At 42.2% G+C, this 19,115-nt stretch overlaps 1 protein-coding gene across 7 annotated transcripts in view; it reads left to right on the forward strand.

Annotated features, from left to right (window-relative positions):
* Nucleotides 1-1,619: 1,619 nt before the first annotated feature.
* PTPRZ1 (protein tyrosine phosphatase receptor type Z1) overlaps nucleotides 1,620-19,115 on the forward strand; it is a 135,489-nt gene continuing 117,993 nt past the window's right edge. For 3 of the 7 annotated variants that reach the window (XM_062609667.1, XM_062609670.1, XM_062609669.1), the window contains exon 1: nucleotides 1,620-1,878. In XM_062609667.1, the coding sequence (XP_062465651.1) occupies nucleotides 1,821-1,878 (58 nt within the window). In that variant the 5' untranslated portion in view covers nucleotides 1,620-1,820. The remainder of the gene's footprint in view (nucleotides 1,879-19,115) is intronic. The other 4 variants (XM_062609668.1, XM_062609671.1, XM_062609672.1 and 1 more) reach the window with 2 other exon arrangements.

A 19,115-nucleotide genomic window follows, 5' to 3' on the forward strand; every position in this document is an offset into this window, starting at 1 on the left:
AGCCAACCTCTATTGTATGTAAACTCTGTAGTACCCTAGAAATGCTGCCCTTGCATGAGAAGACACATCCCCGGTCTGCTTTCCAAACACAATCAACTGCTTGAGCATCTTGCACTCTGCCCGCTAACTTGTTCACTCAGAAATTTTCAGTTTGCTTCGTGTCAAGGTAGCTCACAATATCCTGAACAGCCAGGTAGAGTCTACAGACATGGAAATGAAAAACTGACACAAGAGGGGCTTTTTTGTTTTCCTTGAAGGACAAGCTGGCAAAAGCACTCCTGTGCCTGAGGACTAAGAGGCTCAGTAGAGCTGGGTACCTATAAAGCACCAAATATTTTGCACTTAGGTAACCCACCATTAAAAGTCACATCACATCTGCGCTGAGTAGAGTTTCACTAGGGTGGGAACAGTGTCACAAACACAGAAGTCGTTCACACGGCTCCTGAGCAGCACCTCGGTGGACCTGGGACGAAGCAGAGGATTGTGTGCGTCATCTTAAAGCCTGGGGTGTTTGAAGGGACGTCTACAGCCCCCACCCACCTTTTCACCCCAGGATCGCCGGGAAACCACCTCAAGGCCGCGGGGCGGGCAGGCGCAGCCAGGGGCAGGGTGGCCGCTCCCCTGTCTCGGGGTGCCGAGCAGGGCACGACGGCTCGGACGGGGCTTCAAGCGTGTCGCTCTGCAGCGCGGGTACCTCGTCTCGGTGCCCGCCCGCCATCACACGGGACCTGGTGCTCATTTCCCTTAATTTGGGTATTTGAGGGGATTTTTACCTTTTTCTCTCGTCTTGTTTTGTCTTCCCCAAGAAACGGTGGCAGTGCCTGCGCCCTGACCCACTTCTACTGCGGATAATGATATTCCCTTCCCCGCTCCCCCGCCTGTTCCCAGGGAACGCGAAACCATCCCCTCCGCTTCGCGGCTGTGGGAGCAGCCTGCCAACGCCCCCTGCTTACGGGCTGGTAGCGCGGAACAGCCCCGCCGGTCTCCGCGCCTGTTCTCACGGTTACCCTCAGCAGTGAGCGCCTGCAAACCCGGGCACTGAGATCACGGGTGGAAACCGTCCCCCAGCCGGTTGCTTCTGCGTGGGGCTCCCTGTCTACGCGCTCGGCGGCACCCCCGCCGGGCTGCCTGGCCCGCGCCCACCGGCCCCTCACCTCGCTGACTCCCGAGACCCCGCCAAGCCCACAGCCCCTTCCCCTCCCGAATAAACTTTTCGTTGCACAGTGGCTGTGCCCCGGGGAAGAGGCACACGGCACGCGGAGCCGCTCTCCCCCACCCTGGCGCTACGATGAAGTTCTCAGCCTCGGGGCTGCACTTTGGCTGCGGCGATGTCCCCCCCTCCTTCCCCACCCGGCCAGCTTCCTGCCCACCCGGGGGAAGGGGGGGGTCTGCCCCTTCCCTCCCTCTCGTGGGTGCACCCTGCCTCACGCACATTCACAGGCGCGCAGACACGCGCACACGTGCGATCTCCGCCCACCCCCCCGCGAGCACACACAAGCACACACGCACACAACACATCAAGCAGAGACCCGCACACCCGCCCGCGCGCTCCTTCCCGCAGCCACTCCCGCCCTCGGCAGCGCGGCCGCTCAGCGGAGTACGCGGCGCGGTCCCCGCCATGCGCTGAGCCGCGGCCCCGTCAGCACCCACCGCCGCTGATCCCGCCCGCCCGCGGCGTGGGGGCGGCCGCCGGGCGCGGCCGCGGCGCGGAGCCGGCTCCCCACTGTGGGGAGGTGCAGCTGCCCGCGGAGCAGGCGGCAGGCTGAGAGGCGGTCGGGCAGGCAGACGGACGGACGGAGGAGGCAGAGGACGATTTGGACATGCTCATTCTAGGGCGCTTGGTTGCCTGCATCCAGCTCGTCTGTATCCTCAGAGTGGGTGAGTGATCCCTGCATGAATTCATCTCGGGCTTCCACACGAACTTTTCTCCCCGCGCTCCGGTGGGGTTTTGTCCCTCTGCTCCCTTCCTCTTAGAGCTGTAGGCGAGAGCACCGGGGGTTCCACACCGCGAAAACCCGCTGCCAGCACTACGAGTGGGAACGTTCCTCCTACCGCTTGTCACCTCAGCCTCCCGCTGCCGGGCTCCGCCGGTGCGCCCACGCCTCCCCGGCACAGGCGGGCTGCTCCGCGGAGAAAGAAGGTGACCTCCGAGCGCTCCGTAAGGGTCTGTCCCCGCCGGGTAGCCCACACCCGCGGGAGAGGCAGTGCACCGGTGCCGGGAGGGAGAGAGGAAGGGAGCAAACCCTGCCAGGCAGCACTGGCACCGAGCTGCTCGGTGGACGAGAGATGTGAATTGCTATTTCAGCCTCTCGCATGGACTGTTTTCGGAGGGAACTGGGGATGGGCGCGGGATTTCAGCCCAAAACAAGGCTCGCGCTCCGAGAACCGGCAACGTCAATGATTTCTCTAAACCCAGGTGTAGCTGCTGCCTCGAAAAGCGACATGCTCGTCTTTCGTTCACGTGGGACCCTGCCTACAGTGTGGTTCATATATAGATTTTAGTAGGACTACTTACATAACCAAATTAATTTCCAGCTCATTCAGATCTGTGCAGCCTGGGTGCATCCTGAAAATCGTGAAGTGCTTAGTTGTTCTGTGTTAGTGTTATAACCTGTGTGAGCCATTGATGCTGTCTTAAATACTTTGTCAAATACATATTAGGAGCTTAAGTGTTGGGGTTTGCATCTTATTGAATTATCGCTTTGAATTTGTACGCTCCGATCAGATAGATCTATAGAAAACGGTAGTTGTTTGCTTGTATTTAAGTATGAGGAACTTGGCTTCAGATCGTTATGTGCAAACCCGGTTTTACAATAGGTCTCTAGTGACAAAGTAGGCACTAACCTACATTTCTTACCCAATAGGTGGTGCTGCTTCTGAAACCATGGAGCTCTTATAAAAAAAAATCGGTGTTAGGTTACTCCGAAGCAAAACCATTTCCTACCAAGTCCTGCCAGTTACAGGAAACTGCTTCCTCAAATTTTGTCCTGCGAAAAATATATGTACCGCCTTTCTGAAAGTTTAGTGCAATGATACAGCTACAAATGTACTGAATGTAACTGACCTGTAATTAAGAGGTATGATCTTTGTAAGGGCATTTACAGGATTTTAATGTCACTTTTTAACTAACCTCTTTCTAAAACCAGGGTACTTATACTAGAATAATTTTCTTATATTAGTTTGGCAAAGAGTGGCCTGTCATGAAACTTTTGATAAGTTTCCATAGCATCTTTCTGATGTTGGCAACCTGTTACCTAAAATCAGATGTATTCCCAAGACTGTTTAAAGAAACAAATTAGCAGCTGTTTGTATGTGTGTAGAGGTATGTGAAAACATGTGAGCACAGAACAAGTAAACTGTGATATGATCAAAATGTAATACAACACAATTCAATTTAGGAGGCTAACTGCCATGTTCAGATGATCCTAATGCATTGCAAGCAATGCAAGACAGTGACAGAACTTCTGTAATAAAACCTGTGGGGTTTTAATAATTTAACCTAGTACCTTTCTGGAAATAAGGTGATTTTGCATAATGTAATATTCAAATACATGGTGTGTGTGTGTATGTTATATTAATGAATTTAGAAGATCTGACAGGATGGGAAAACAAGGTTTTTTACTGAGACATGAGGTATAAGTGCCGCTATTCTTTTTTAGCATGATACAGTGTTGTTTTCATACCTGACCTGAAGGGGACACCCTTTCTAGGTGTGATGGATGAACATTATTGTTCACGAGTATGAATAGCCTGTACAGGTTGTTAGACTTATTTAATCAGATTTCATTTGAATATGTTCCTCTTTGAGAATCTTTCCTTAAGTAAATCTGCTCTCATCTGGTAGTGTTAGTTCATAGGAGTAAATATTTTATTAGAATTTTGATATTTACTCCCCTCCCCCAATTAAAAAGTAACATAAGTGATATCATTGCAGTGTTTGGTTCCTAGGACTTGGTAAGAGAGGAGGACTGGCTCAGACAGGCTCCCCCTTATCACTGGGCATTTCTGGTATGGAAGAAACCAGACCCAGGGCTCCGTGAATGGGACGTGGCTGAAGAGCACGGCAGTCTGCCTTTGCATTCTGGAGGCTATGTTCACTGATTTGAGGCTAGGCAACATGTAGATCCCAGACTCATTTGCTTGTAGTTTCAAAAAATGCTGTGGAGTTCTCCACTGGTCACATATAGAGCTCTATAGGAGGTCCTTTCTAATGCATCTGGTCGGGAGGTTTGCTCTTGCCTCTGAGAGGCTGAGCAGGAAAATCTCGGTCTCATATGTGTTCAGAAAAGATGAGGTCAAATCAACCTAAGTAAGTTCTGGGAATGACAAGACAGTGACAGTTAGTTAGCTGTGTTGTTGAAGAAATGCTCAGGGGCTTGATTCTAATATCCCTGCTGAGATATGAATAGCACCTTCCTCCACATTGTTACTGAAGCCAAGTACTGGTGTAATTATTTATGGAGCAGGGTATTATCTGACTTTTCTCAGTGAGTGCCATTCAGTGAAGTTCAGTGGAACTACTTGTGGAGTGAAATGCTATTCAGTTGCAAGTAAGGGCACATGAGGATTCCTGTATGAGTATTTGTGGAAACTACTCTGTAGTTAGAATGGAGATGTTTTATGAAGTTCTTTTTGTCACTAAAATTAAAGGAGAAAATATATAAATCTGTAACCTTCACTCTGCATAGATATCAGGCCGAAGATATTCTTTGAAATTGTGCCCAGGCTTACTGATGTGTTCCGTATAACCTCCTGAAAGTCAATGGGGTTTGCCATTTTTGCAGGTTTTGTCTTACTGTGCTTATGGAAAAAATATCTGGAGTCTTTTCATAAGTAGACTATTTAGGAATCTGTGTAGGCAAGAAAATGTTAATAGAAAAAGGACCATGCTTTAATAAATTATATTATAATTGTGGCTAAATTTGAACCAAAGACTTGTAAATATTTAGTCAAGACTTAAAAAATATTCCCTGCTCTTACTAGCAAAATATGTGGGTAATTTCCCCAAATAATGTAGGAATTATCTCCAAAATTAGCTCATCTACACCTTACTACTGTCACTATCTGACCTCAGCCAGGATTTTGCCTTTCAAAATGAAACCAATTAAACTATTAATTGTTTCATTAGTTGTATCTCACTTAATTTTATTTTTTTTAAGAGATTTCTGTATTTTTTAGCTTGTTTCTGGCATCCCGAGTACCATGACTTTACTCACAGAAAAGTAGTAACATTTATTCTACATATTCTAATTTGTTTTTTTATAACTGATATCAGGACTGTATTTCCAAGCTAGCATGCAGCATATAGCTCACTACCAAGAAGAAAAGCAGCTTTGCTGTGCTTTTTATTGGACAGCCTCAGCTAATAATAAAGAAAACCTGAAGGATAGCTCAGCCTTCTAAATCCATTCGCACTTTCTGTTCATTCTTGTGTCTGCATGTTTAGATCCAGTAAGCCCTTAGACTGCTAAAGTACTATGGGCTCAGGTCCTTCTATTTTGCACTAACCTCTTTATTCTGAGATTTTTGTAGCCCAGATACCTCAAACTCAATTACATCACAGTAATATTACTGTATATTATTTTTAAAGGTTTAGCATATTTTACACTTAAGTAAGATGACATGCCTTTGGATAATGATACATAGTTTCTATGGAGAAATTTAGTCCTGTTGTAACTAAAATGTAAGAGCTAAAACAAAAGTAAGGATTTTAGGACCATTAAACCATCTATTTTAACCATCTATACTGTAGCCATCTATATGTTATGTATTTTTGTGCCATAGAGATTGATAGATACCAAAATGTAAATATACAGTATGGATTTATTTTAGGTTTAAATATTGGCAGGTATGAAAAGTTGTGCAGAAATGAATGACATTTAAAAAGTTAATGTCAGTGTAGTGTAATATTTATTCAGCACACTGCTCTGTAGGATATATCTAAAATAGTTAAAGCTGTAGTTTCCAGTGTTGAAACAATACAGTGCATAAGGAGAGTTTTCTAAGTTGGATTTGGCATTACTGCATCTCTAAATTATCTTCTATCTGAATTCCTGGAGGGAAAGAACAGATATCTATATATATAAATAAAGTTGTAATTTAAAATTATTATAATCTGGATTGCAAATCAGGATGTTAATTTTTTAAGGAAGGTGTTTTCCTTCATTTTCTGTGCTCATCATTTAAGTGTTCACTTCCCACTATGAGTTCTCTAATTAGGAATTTAAGGGTGAACAGATTCTGTTCTTTCGCTGACAATTTCAATTCCTCTTCAAATGTGCTATGCTCCTCAGTATTCCCTGTAGGGCCTGGAAGTCTGCGGCAGTTCCGGAGCCCCCTGCTCCCATTTAACAGCTTGATTCTCACAGCTTCATGCACCATTTATGTGGCTTTCCTGTATGAGACATCCTTTGACTATTCAGTAAGCTGCTTTTCCCATAAAGACAAAAGTTACCTTTTTGAATACATGTCAAGGCTTCTGCATTAGAAAGATAAATCAGCAGGAAGAAAAGGACTTACAGTATTAAGAAAACACAAAATCCAGTAAAGGAAAGATAGCAAATTTTTCAAAGAGGCTTGGACTGTAAATGAAACTTGGCTCCAGCAGGTTGTTGAGGAGCCACTGGCAGCAAAATACTTTTGTAAGAAGGTATGGTGCAGGTTGCTTGTGGAATACAAATCATAGAATCATAGAATATTTAGAGCTGGAAAGGATCTTAAGATCATCTAGTTCCCCCCCCATGGGCAGGGACACCTCACACTAAACCATATCACCCCAAGGCTCTGCCCAACCTGGCCTCGAACACTGTCAGGGATGGAGCATTCACAACTTCCTTGGGCAACCCATTCCAGTGCCTCACCATCCTCACAGTAAAGAACTTCTTCCTTATATCCAATCTAAACTTCCCCTGTTCAAGTTTGAACCTGTTACTCCTTGTCCTGTCACTACAGTCCCTAATGAAGAGTCCCTCCCCAGCACCCTTAAGGCCCCCTTCAGATACTGGAAGGCTGTTATGAGGTCTCCAAGCAGCCTCCTCTTCTCCAGCCTGAACAGCCCCAACTTTCTCAGCCATCTTCATACGGGAGGTGCTCCAGTCCCCTGATCATCCTCGTGGCCCTCCTCTGGCCTTGTTCCAACAGTTCCATGTCCTTTTTATGTTGAGGACACCAGAACTGCACACAATACTCCAGGTGAGGTCTCCCGAGAGCAGAGCAGAGGGGCAGGATCACCTCCTTCGACCTGCTGGTCACGCTCCTTTTGATGCAGCCCAGGATACGGTTGGCTTTCTGGGCTGCGAGCGCACACTGAAGCCGGCTCATGTTCAGTTTCTTCTTGACCACCAGTGATGTTGTAATTCAGCCTTGAGGATCAGGTGGAAATAACTGGAGATTTTGGAAACAAGGTGAGAGCTTATTTTACTTATTTTGCATTGCTGGCTGATACCATGGCAGTGTCTCGTTGAAGTGAAATAATAGACTCTTTAAGAAAAACCAGCGCTGTGTAAAAGTGTCATGGATTATTCTAGATGAGGCATGCCTCTCAAAAGCTCCCATTGCCTTCTACTTCTTGCCCATACTTGACTTAGGTTTTCTTTGATCCACCAGAATATCTATGTTTCACCCTACAAATCAGTATCTTCCATTACTAATTGAAGACTCCAGGAGCTATTGTTTGAGTTAGCTAATTTGAGAACTCATTACTGTGGTACATCCACAGTACAAGTCTCGTGGATGACAAAAATACTGTCCTGCCTCTGATAAGGAAAACTAATCACTGAAAGTAGGATGCTGGTGGAACTTAGGTGTGTGAACCAAAACTTCTAATTAAAAGGGTCCCTGACTCAGCTAGTACCTTTCAGGGCTTTCAGAGAAGTTTTCAGGCATGTACAGTTCCACTTCTGTGTGCCTTACCTGACCCTATTATGTGCAACTCAGTGCTTCTTTCCCTCCTAATTTTAATTTGGATCCAGATCCAAATGTTCTTTCAGATGACTTTGCTGATCCCAAAGTCAGTAAGGCTTCCCTGAATAGAAGCTGACAGGATCAGGAGTTTTGATCTGGCTGCTGCTGTTACTTCTGTTTAAGACAAAGGACAAGGTGATGGCTATGCCACCTTCTCATGTGGTTGCAGTGTTAACCAAAACAGTCCAGAAGGATGACCTGTTCAAATCTGAGGATTTGAACCTACTTTGCCTGTCTCCAAACATAAGGTTTTGTCAAATGAAAGGACTGTATAATTCTTACATAAGGTGATAAGATGAAGCATATGGGTTTTTTTTAAAGGTCAAAAGATAGGAATTGCATGGAAGGAATAGTGAGACAAACAAATAACATCAATTATGCCACTGCATAAAATCATAGCTAGCCTACTTCTTAAATATCGTGTATGCTTACGTTCCCCTCATCTCATAAAGGGCACAGCAGATTTGAAAAAGGAAAAAAAAAGGTAAGAAAATGGCAACAGGGAGTATCACAGGTTATCTGTTTGGAGGAAGGACTAAACAAGCTAGGACTCCTTGTCAAGAACAAAGATAATTTAAAAGTGTGCATTATGAACTCATGAGTGATGGGAATACATTCTTCACTGACTCTTCCAGTATAAGAGCAAGAGGACAGCAAATGAAGGCAATAAGAGACAGATTTGAAAAGAAATAAGATAAAAAGGTAGTTCTTCCTGCAATAAGGACAGACAAAATTCTGCTGTAAACTGCTGTGAGAGCAAAATGTTTTGATAGAATACTGGACAAGATCTTGAATGAGAAATGTACTGAGGGTTGCTAAGCAAATGGAAACCACATCCATTTCAGGAATTTTTAGAGCTGGAAGCAGAGTCTGATAGAGTTTGCAAGGGAATTTTCAAGTATATCACATAACTGCTGTTTTCCTACTGTTCCTTAAGAATCTGCTTTCAGGGTTTTAAAGGAAGGACTCTGAATTGATAAGATATTACAGCAGGAGAGGAAATACGAGTTCTTATGCTTGCTTCTACTCGGTATTTCATTATCCACTTCCTTCACTACCACTGCCTTTTCTCTGGTTGTACTCTTAAAAGAGCAGGTTTTACTCTCCTGTCAAAACTTTAGCTGCTCTCTGGAGGGAATTCTAAGCTGAAGGATCAACCTCCCAAAGGTGGGCAGAGCTCAGATGCATTTCTTCCAGCTCAGCATTTTGCACCAGCTGTCCTGGGCAGCTGAATACCATTTGGATAAGCCAGTTGCTTGTTACGGCACTCAGCTGCCTAGTTCACCAAAACACAGTGAAGGAGCCTAATCTTCAAGGCTCTGGAGCCTACTACTAATGCCTAATAGGTGAGTGATTCAACTGAATGCCACCTTGTATCTGGGCTTCTAAGTCAGTGCTCTCAAACATATCGCTTACACTGCACCTTCAGATTCAGCGGCTAAAGAATGGGCTAGACATGGCTTGACTACTCGCTAAATAAACAGTGTTTCCTTCTCTAGACTTTTATAGTATCCAGTTGGACACAAGGTAGCTATTTCCTACAACCCTTTATGTTTCACTAAACTTTGAGACTGTAGTTACCTAGAAAATTTTCTGTGTGATGTTGAAATCTTAAAGGTCCTACTGTGTGGGTATCATTCAGCAATTTATATTTCTGCATGAAGGTATTAGGACTGCTCACATGACAAGTGAGAGATTTCATTAGGTATTTTGAGGAGCAGTATATCTGTTAGTACCTTGAGTCTGAATTGTCATCCTCATTGCCAAAAGACTTCTGCTAAGTACAAAGCAGGTAGCATTTGAAGAAGTACCCATCTTCACTGCCTTATTTATCTGTTTGCTGAGATTGGATAACAATAAAAGCAGTGAAGAGCTGATTAAATAATAATACCAGAAAGAGTGACATAAGAAGCATCTAGAGTACTTTTGCTGTATTGAAACTGTGTTACAAAATTGTTTTTTGAAATGTTATAAATAAAGGAAGTTGCATAAAAAATAAATTAAATCAAATATACCTTAGTGAGTGAAGAGGTATGTTTCTGTAAATGCCCTAAGAGAATTTGGCTAAGGATTCCTGACTCATTTAAAATTCCGGTGGAAATCATGACATGTTCTTCAATGGAGACACGTTTTTGGTATTTATTTTTTTTTATATATGCTATCCAGGCAAATTTCCTCAAGTAAATGGAAGGATTTATTGACTTCATTGAGATTTAGGCTGGTTTGTGTCATAGTTCTTCAAAATACACTTTTCCAAATATAATGCTATTTTTCAAAGCTGTCAGAGCTTTGGAAAACTAAAAAAAAATCATGTTCTGAAGGGGTAGCTTATACTGAAGAAACTGAAAGCTTTTTGAAAGATAAAGCAAGTATTTTGAGGAAAAATTAAGCCTTTAAAATCAGTGTTTTAAAAAAGACTTGGTTCTTCAGTTGCTTTACATGCTGAACTCCATGATTTCAGCAGAAGTTCCCAAAAAGAAAAACATCTGCTTGCTTAGACTAAATAGCTAATGATCAGTATAACAGCTGGCTTTATAAAAATGACCTAGTGTTACCCCAGGCAGTTTGTCTTCTAGTTCCATTCCCAAACTGACCAACTGTCTTTTCATCCATTTCTAGTGATTTGGAAAAATTATTTTGTTCCAAGTTCATGACAGTTGCTTCTATTGTTTTCTTTCGTAATTCTTATTCTGATAGGTGTAAGTAAGTATAATAATTAACAATTTTGGCAGGCTGGGACTTCCTGTGAGGCAAAGGAGCCTTCTGCCAGTGCCCTGGAGCACTACTGTTAGGTGTGTGGGACGTTTCATGTTATTTGGTGCACTCACGCACAGACCATCCACCTGTCACCTGTACAGAGTTCGGAGTGAGTCCTGTGTGGTCTGTGCCTACATCTTTCTTTGTAATCTTTGATGTTTGGATAGTAGCTTTGCATTTCATGTATCTTGCAGTGTTGCAGGTTCCCATTGGGTTTTGTTTTGTGTTGTTTTACAAAAAATCTAACATTAGTGTTAAAAAAGCCTGTATATTACTGTAGATACACAGATCACAACAGAGTTACTTCTGGCTCACATTGGTGGAACTGTGCCTGAATAAATCCTGGATGAGCATCAAGGAGAAAGAGATCCAGAAGAGCTATTTAAGTTTTAGAATAGTGCTGACACAAACCCAAATGGATATAAACTGGCAATATGCAAATTTAAGCTGAAAATGGAGAGTACAGTGGGTTTTGCCTGCATTTTTTATTATCACTGACTTTCTCCCTTCTTTATTTGGGATGAAGAAAAAGAGATTCATATTTTGCTTACTGCGTTAGCTGTATGGGTACATATAAAAAAACCCACCTGAACATGTAAATCAATATAATATGTATTTGATCAGAGATCAAGTTAGTTACTTTCAAAAGAATTCATTTGGGGATACTTAGACTAGAAATTATTCTTTTGATCCATTAGTGCAAAACCATCCATACAAAAAGATTATGGGATGCTATCCTTTAATCTGAGCAATTTTCACTCTTTTCTGGTTGGTGCTACCCACTGTGGGATTTGTAATGTGTGAATCAGCAGAGAAAATACGTTTCCGTGCAGCAGTAGTATTCACTATCTTTGTGGGAAATTCCAACCTTTTTTTTTTGTGAGGTAATAAGACTGTGACACAAATTCTGTTTCAGAAGTTGCTGTACTCATATGGAACTAGATGATCCTAAGGTCCTTTCCAACTCTAACCATTCTGTGATTCAATGATTCTATGATTCAGACAGGGAAAGATGACAACAGGAATAGATATACTGTTCATTAGGAATATGCTCACACCTAAATGATCTGATTAGCTTTTGCAATCATTTTTTTACAGTAGGAAAAGATTCATTATATTAAAACCAATTGCAAGCTTAATTTAGAGTAGATTAAAAATATCCTTATTGCCCTGCTGAATGGGAGAAGACAGGATCACTTAATCAGGTGAAGCTAATACGGTGGTGCATAATGGATAGTTTCAGGTTACATGTAGTTTAGTGAAACAGAAAAAAATGTATATGGAGCAAACAGAAAATAATACTCTTGGTTTTGGTGAATAAGTAGTGTGAATTAATCAGCTTTTTCTAATATGATCTACACATTCTATCACAATTGTAAACAGTACACTTGAATAAAACTGTAATCCAGGTTTTAATGGAATAATTGCAGTTATTGAGGGGGTTTTGTTCATTAGTTAAAGAATTCCTTGGATATACAAGAGTTTTTCTAAATGTATGAAACCTTATTCCCCTGAAATCTGCTTTTCATTTGAAAGCAACAGGAAATTTGACCCACTCAGGGTAGCTTCATGGTTAAATCAAAGAACAGGTTTAGTCACCTTGTAGTGTAAGTCAGAAAGCCAGGTCAGGTATCCTCCTTGTCATGTACAGAGCATGAGAGTTATAGGCGCCTAGACTGGGAGTCATAGCAGCCAGCATGTTCAGTACATTAAGATCAGCATGGATAAGAAAGAAAGCATAAACAAGTAACAAACTGGGAAGTGCCTTTTAGGGACTCGTATTGGGAATAACTATGGTGAAATATTTTGCACACATGGCTAGACCTGACAAAAAATATCTTGGAATTCAGAACTGTTGATCCTACTGCTTCTAAAACAGCCATATTATGATGCCAGAGACTTTTCGTAATCATCTTATAGTACAACGTTTTCCAGAGAATAGGAGATGGCAATCCTAAATCTTTCCCATGTAAGAGTATTTGAACCACAGATATGAAGAGCAGCATTGTCCACAGGATGACAGAGCACAGCAGTTGAAGATGGACAACAGTGGCAATTGATACGCAGGCTGACGATGGAAACAATAGAAAAGTTTGGAAGAGAAAACCTAACTCTGTTGAGTCTAATGGGCTAGATAGGGTGCTCCAGCACAGCATTTCAAGGTGCCAGGCTAGATTTTTACCCTCTTCACTGTGCCCCCGCCACCACCTGCCCAGGAGCAGCAGCTGCTGCTGTGTGTAGGCAGCAAATCCCTGGTCTCCTGTTTATGCTGTAGCATCTCCCCATCTCTCCCTGCCACTTCCCCACACATCACTGTCTTTCTGTGGCTGCAATAGTGCATCTTCCTGCTGTGATGGATGCAAATGTGGATGAAGGCATTTGGCTACAGAGGCAGCCTGTGTTGCTGGAAGGGTCACTCTGTTTGCAATGGGAGATCAGAGACAGGCCAGAAAATGCAGTCTGTAGGCTGGATTAAAGCCACGGGTCAGCAGTCAGACCATGCTGGATTATTTCTCTCAGTGAAAGGAATGAGACATGAGGTTCCAGTCCCTGTCAGTTTGATTATTGCTGTCTTTTATCTAGCTGCTATCTGATGTAAAAAACACCAGGATTTCTGTTGCCTCCTGTAGTTTTGAAGCCTGCTGAAGAATGCTAATGTATCTCCTAGATAGGTCAGTCTGATGCTTATCTAGGTCTTCTGGGCATCTCTGAATAGCCACCTACTTACCCCGGATCAATGAAGTCTGTGCATCTTTCAGTCTTGGACTGGTTCCTATTTTTTTTATGCTGCAGAAACTGAAGCAGTTAGGCCCATAATGTATTGTATCTCTCCAAGAAGAGAAAACCGTGTAGCTGTATTGTCAGTCTTTGTAGGAAACGTGCACGTTTGCACCACCCCTGTTGGAATAGCAGGAGGTTTTCTGCCGCAGGCAGGTATGGCAGCTGAGTGAGCAACAGCTGCAGTGTCCTGGAAGAAAATACAGCATGTGCTCTTTCCTGTAGCAAATCAGCTGCTTTAGATGGCATAGAGACAACAGATTCATTTCCCCAGTGAGTCACTAAGCCTCCCTAAAGCCCAGTATCTCCCAAGGCTTTCAGCTGATGCGAAGCATGTTACACCACTCCCAATACAGCCAAAACCTTAAAGGCTTAGTCAAACTTATAATTAATTAACGCTTGAATAATACTTAGAAGATGCAACTCAGTAGATGAACACTAAGGCTGTTGCTAATGATTTAAAATCTAAGAAGCAACTTCCTAAAAACCTTTGAAATTGGCAATTAAAATGTTCTGGTTTAGATGGAAAAGCTTTGATCACTGCGGAGCAGGAAATAACTCAAATGACTTATTGTGGAGAGATCCAGTGAAAGAACAGTGACAAACTGCTAAATACACTGGCGTGGCAGAGGGCCAGAGGAAGATTTGCTGTTCTTCCTTCCAAAATTTGATTTGAAGCCCTTTCAATATTTCTGTGTTGCATAAATGACTGTGAAAGTCCTGGGAAGTCTTCAGTTCCATGTGCTTATGGTCTGAAGATAAGACTTCATTGAAGAATTTTACTTTCATGCCCTCTTCAGTTTTTTTTTTAATTTCTATGCAATTATAAAACTACATTCTAATACTGTGCTAGAAATGACCCTAGTGAAAATATTCTGATCTGTCTCATGCTCCAGCACAGATACATTATTGACATTTGTTTAAAAAATGCTAAGATTTAAAAAATGTGTCTGAAAGCCCATTGTTTCCTGTTCAAGGGTAGGAATATCTTGTAAAGAAACTACTGCCTAGAAGCTTGCTTTTGCTGTGGTGTTTTCTGAGAGCAAAATACGTGAAGCTGTGGTCTTTGCTTGACTAGTGCTGTTTGTTCATTCATCAGTGACATCCACCAAACTGTTAGTGTTTCCCTAACTTGTTCAATTTTTCATGAAGTGATTAAAATTTAAGATGTTCTTTGGTATAAAGCAGTATAGTCTTTCCTTATAAACTTTCTATACTGCCTCAAATAACTTCCAGTTATTCATGGGTAGAAGAAAGAAAATAAGGGCATTTTAAGAAAATAACTTTTAAGGATGTGTGGGTATTTTTATGCTGGTGTAGTGCAGAAATACTCTTTAAGTTGCTTCTTGAAGGAACAAATATTATTGTAATGGTTTTATGTCATAATAACAAAATAAAGTTACATAATAGTAAAATAAGGAGAACTTGTCCTTAAACTTTTCACTGGAGGAGTATTATGCCTATTGATGCAATATCAATAGACTTAATAATTCACGCAAACATTTAAAAATATATATAACTGGTTATGGGGAATATAGCCATTTAAATTACACATTGTACTTAATTTGATAGACAAGTTAATCCTCTAAATGGGCTTTCACACATGTTGGATATTTAAATAAAAAGGGAATCTGATGTTAAACTGACTTGTGCATGTGTTGTATAATCAGGACATTTCTATCATTTAATATTTATACATTGGTAACCTATAAGTGCAGGGGTTTCATTGCATAAGGTACTGTGTGAACACAGAGCAGGAATATGACACACAAGGGAATTTAGAAATAAAATACAAAAAGACTGGCTGATAGGACAGAGAAGATGGGAGGAGCTCCTAGAAAAAAATCATACATTAGTATAAAAAAAAGCAGTTCAGTTGGTGAAGCAGCAATCTGCCACATCTTTTCTAGCTATTCCTGCAAGTGAGAGGTATTCGAAGAGGTATTAAACAGGTCTGTCCAGTTCCTTATCTGTACGGTAGAGGTAGTAATACTTTACTGAAAGGTGTTTTGTGTGAACAAGAGCATGTTCATGTTTCTAAAGTTCTTTCAAGTGATAAAAGGTGTCCTGGGTTCAGCAGTAGCAGTCATTTTTCTCCTTCTTAGCAGCTGGTGCAGCGCTGTGGTTTTGACTTTCAGCCTGGGAACAGTGCTGATAAAACCGATGTTTTTACTTGGTGCTCAGTAATGTTTACTCTGACCAAGGACTTTATGAGTCTCATGCTCTGCCAGGGAGGAAGGGAAGCCGGGAGGAAGCAGAGGCAGGACACCTGACCCAGACTAACCAAAGAGGTATTCCATACCACAGCACATCATGCCCAGGATGTACACTGGGGGCAGTTACCCGGAAGGGCTAGATCATTGCTTGGGTTGGGCTGGGTATCAGTCGGCGGGTGGTGAGCGGTTGTATTCTCTTCTCTTGTTATTTCCCTTCTCATTATTATTATTGGTGGCAGCAGTAGTGGGTTGTGTTCTACCTTAGTTACTGGACTGCTCTTATCTCAACCTGTGGGACTTACATTCTTTCGATTCTCCTCCCTATCCCTCCAGGAGCAGGGGCAGGAAGGGGTGGGGGAGTGAGCGAGTGGCGACATGGTTCTGGGTTGCTGGCTGGGCTTAAACCATGACAAAAGGTTAGCTCCACATCTTGCGCTATAGGGCAGGGCTCCGCTCTGGGAAAGTTGCGCACGTTGTCTTTGGAGTCTCCATGTACCTAAAATGTGCATGCAGGCAGGTTGATTTGCAGTTACCTGGAGCCCCTGGTGCAGCCCCTTGCTTGCCATGTCAGCCCCAGGTAAGGCTTACAGGACAGGAGAAGCATTCACCTGGAGACCCAGTGTATTCTGGTGAATCTGGAGGAAACCAAAAATCATGAAATCTGGGAACTGAACCTTGCAGACAGTGCCAACTTAAGTGTGTCATTAACTGCGGAGCTGAGACAATATCCTGAAGTCAGTTCAGGAACACAAGCACTGTGTAAATAGTAGAGTGCACAGATAGGACATTGTTGACAGCACTGGCATGTGAGGAGGTTAGGTATGCTGCTTCTGATGGCGAGATAGCCCTTTCAGCATGAGCATAGCCTTCCTAATGATATATGGCTTCACTTAGGTGAGACTGCATGTATATTTACACCTGACAGCTTGGGTCAAAACAGCTGACCCTGAACATTTATCGTATGGTGGAACTTTTCTCATCATAATCCTAAATGGAAATTCTTACCCTGTGTGACCCAGCGGTACCATAAATTATGAACTGTGACAATGCCTGCTAACTCATGGTCCCAGCCTGAAAGCACGGAGAAATGTGGTAAAATCTGATAGGTGTTTGTTGTATAAAAAAAAGCTTTTGACAACTCACAAAAGGAACAGTTATACTGCATGGGTATACCTTTGATGTTATTTTATCTAATTTCTGTAATTTAATGTTCATATGCTCTGTATAGCCGGAAGTGTGGTAGGACAACCTAAAAAGTTAGGTTTTCCCCATGTGTAGCAGTCAGTACAGTTTGGGTCTGTATGTCATGTTTGGTGATTATGATATAACAATAACCATATCATCCTGTGTCATTCTTTTTATGTCCTTCTTTGTGGAGGTTGGAATGTGAGCATGGGTAGAGGGCTGGTGGCTGTTGGCAGCTATTTTCCATTAGCTGCCATCTCAATTTCTCAATCTCTAGCAAGACACGTAGTCTAGTTGGTCCCTGGTGCCAGATAAATCTTGTGCAGGTTCTGTTCATCTCATTTTTTTAAGTGTGGTGCTGTTGCAGACTGTAACTACTCACCATTTGTAACTACTAGAAGACTGGGGAAGCAAGTTAAATTATTCCTGCTGTGACTTTCACAGGCATTGCATCACCAAACCCGGAGAGAAATGAAATGAAGTGACTGAACCCCAAGCTTTCAATCTCAGGTATTTTTAATGACTCTCCTCCACACAGGGTGAAAAATGAAGAGAGTAATGCTACCAATTTCTTATAAAAAAGAAAAAAATGCAGCTGGATGGAGCTTTTTGCACAACTTTTTTGCACAGTTTTTTTCACAGTTTATGTCATGGTCATTCATCACAACAGAGAAGAAAACTGTTCAGAGCAAGAGATGAGGAGTCTTTATATATTTGCATTTAAAAGGAATTGTTTATATAACTTTCATAGCATCATCACCACAGTGATCTCAAAAGATATGCAGGTATATAATACTTCTGACTGATACATAATAAAGGAATTATAGAAAGACACTTGTTGACACTGGCAAGGAGAAGTTAAGTGATGCAATAAGAAGAGCAGCAATGGGCTTGGGACAGAAGAGACATCACCCCCCTGTCCGCTTGCCTGCATTTCCTCACTGCCTTGGTCTCTCTCTGTGGGTTACCCACAACCCTTCCTCTTTTCTTCTTATAGGGGACCTTATGCACTCCCCTTCCCTTTCTTCTCTTCCTCAGCCCCATGTATGGATGTGAGCCAGATTTCCCTTCAGAAAATCCTGTTCTTCTAGAGGCAAGGAGAGTTCTTGTCTCACAGGGGAGGAGGGAGTGCTGCAAACCAGATTCTTTGTCACTTGCTGCCTGTGGCAAGCATCCATATCTGAGATTATCATTTAAATTCTGTTTATACAACATTCAGTCCCTATGCAGCTAGAGTTCTGAGGATAGTCTGACAATATTACAAATAAATCATAGTAATAGCTGTTAATAAGTGAGTGCTGGCAATGATATTCAGGCTGTAATGACCATTGTAACAAAAAAAAAAACCCTAGGAGCTTTACTGTTTTCAAGAAAAAAATGTATATCCTTAGGCTGAAAGGTAATTTGGCTGGAATGGTACATTTCATTTGTAATGAATGCATCCAGACTTAACACTACCTCCTTGCACAATATGCAAAACCAAGATTTGACAGTAAAATCCACTGCTCCTGTGTGTGGCACAGTGCTGCCTCTATGGGCAGAATATAGTTATGCGTTAGAGATCAAACAGGGACTTTGATAGTTTTCACCAAAATGCATAGACTTTTGGCAATAACCAGTTTTGTCAGGGAACATCTGAAGAAGAGTTAAAAACCTTGGATTTGTAGGAACCATGTCCAAGAAGAGTTTTAGTGTGCAAAGAGGAGTGGACAAACTGGTGTGTCATGTAAGCATAAGTTCTTTTTCAGGGAGATAGTCTTTGGAAATAGGTTTCCTCTAAATTTCACAATTATTTTAATTAGAGTAAACAACTCTAAGCTCTTTCTGATGCAATTTCTATAATGAGTGCTATTTTAAGATTCCACCCAAGGCTCTAGTCATGAAGAAACATGTGCTTGACTGGGTTGCATTCACTCTAGAAAATAAAATTGATTTTCTGCTTGCAGCTATTGATAGTCCTTTCCACTATTGTGCCTTTTAATACAAGAGAAGGGAGAGTTAATGCTGATCCATATGTTCTAACACTTCAGGGGCCAAAAGTCTTTACCCTTTGGGATGAAGATTAGAACTTCTCTAATGTAGACTTTGGTACAGTTATCTATTTCTTGTTGAATTCAGTTACCTATAATACATGCCTCATGAGAATTTTCATAAGGCACCATTCGCACAGATCGTAGCCAGCACACCAACAGCAGGTGTGCCTTACTCCAAAGAGAG

This window comes from Pezoporus occidentalis, unplaced genomic scaffold, assembly GCF_034315485.1.
Source record: "Pezoporus occidentalis ecotype Australia unplaced genomic scaffold, CSIRO_AGI_Poc_V1 ctg14, whole genome shotgun sequence".
NCBI classification, from domain to species: domain Eukaryota; kingdom Metazoa; phylum Chordata; class Aves; order Psittaciformes; family Psittacidae; genus Pezoporus; species Pezoporus occidentalis.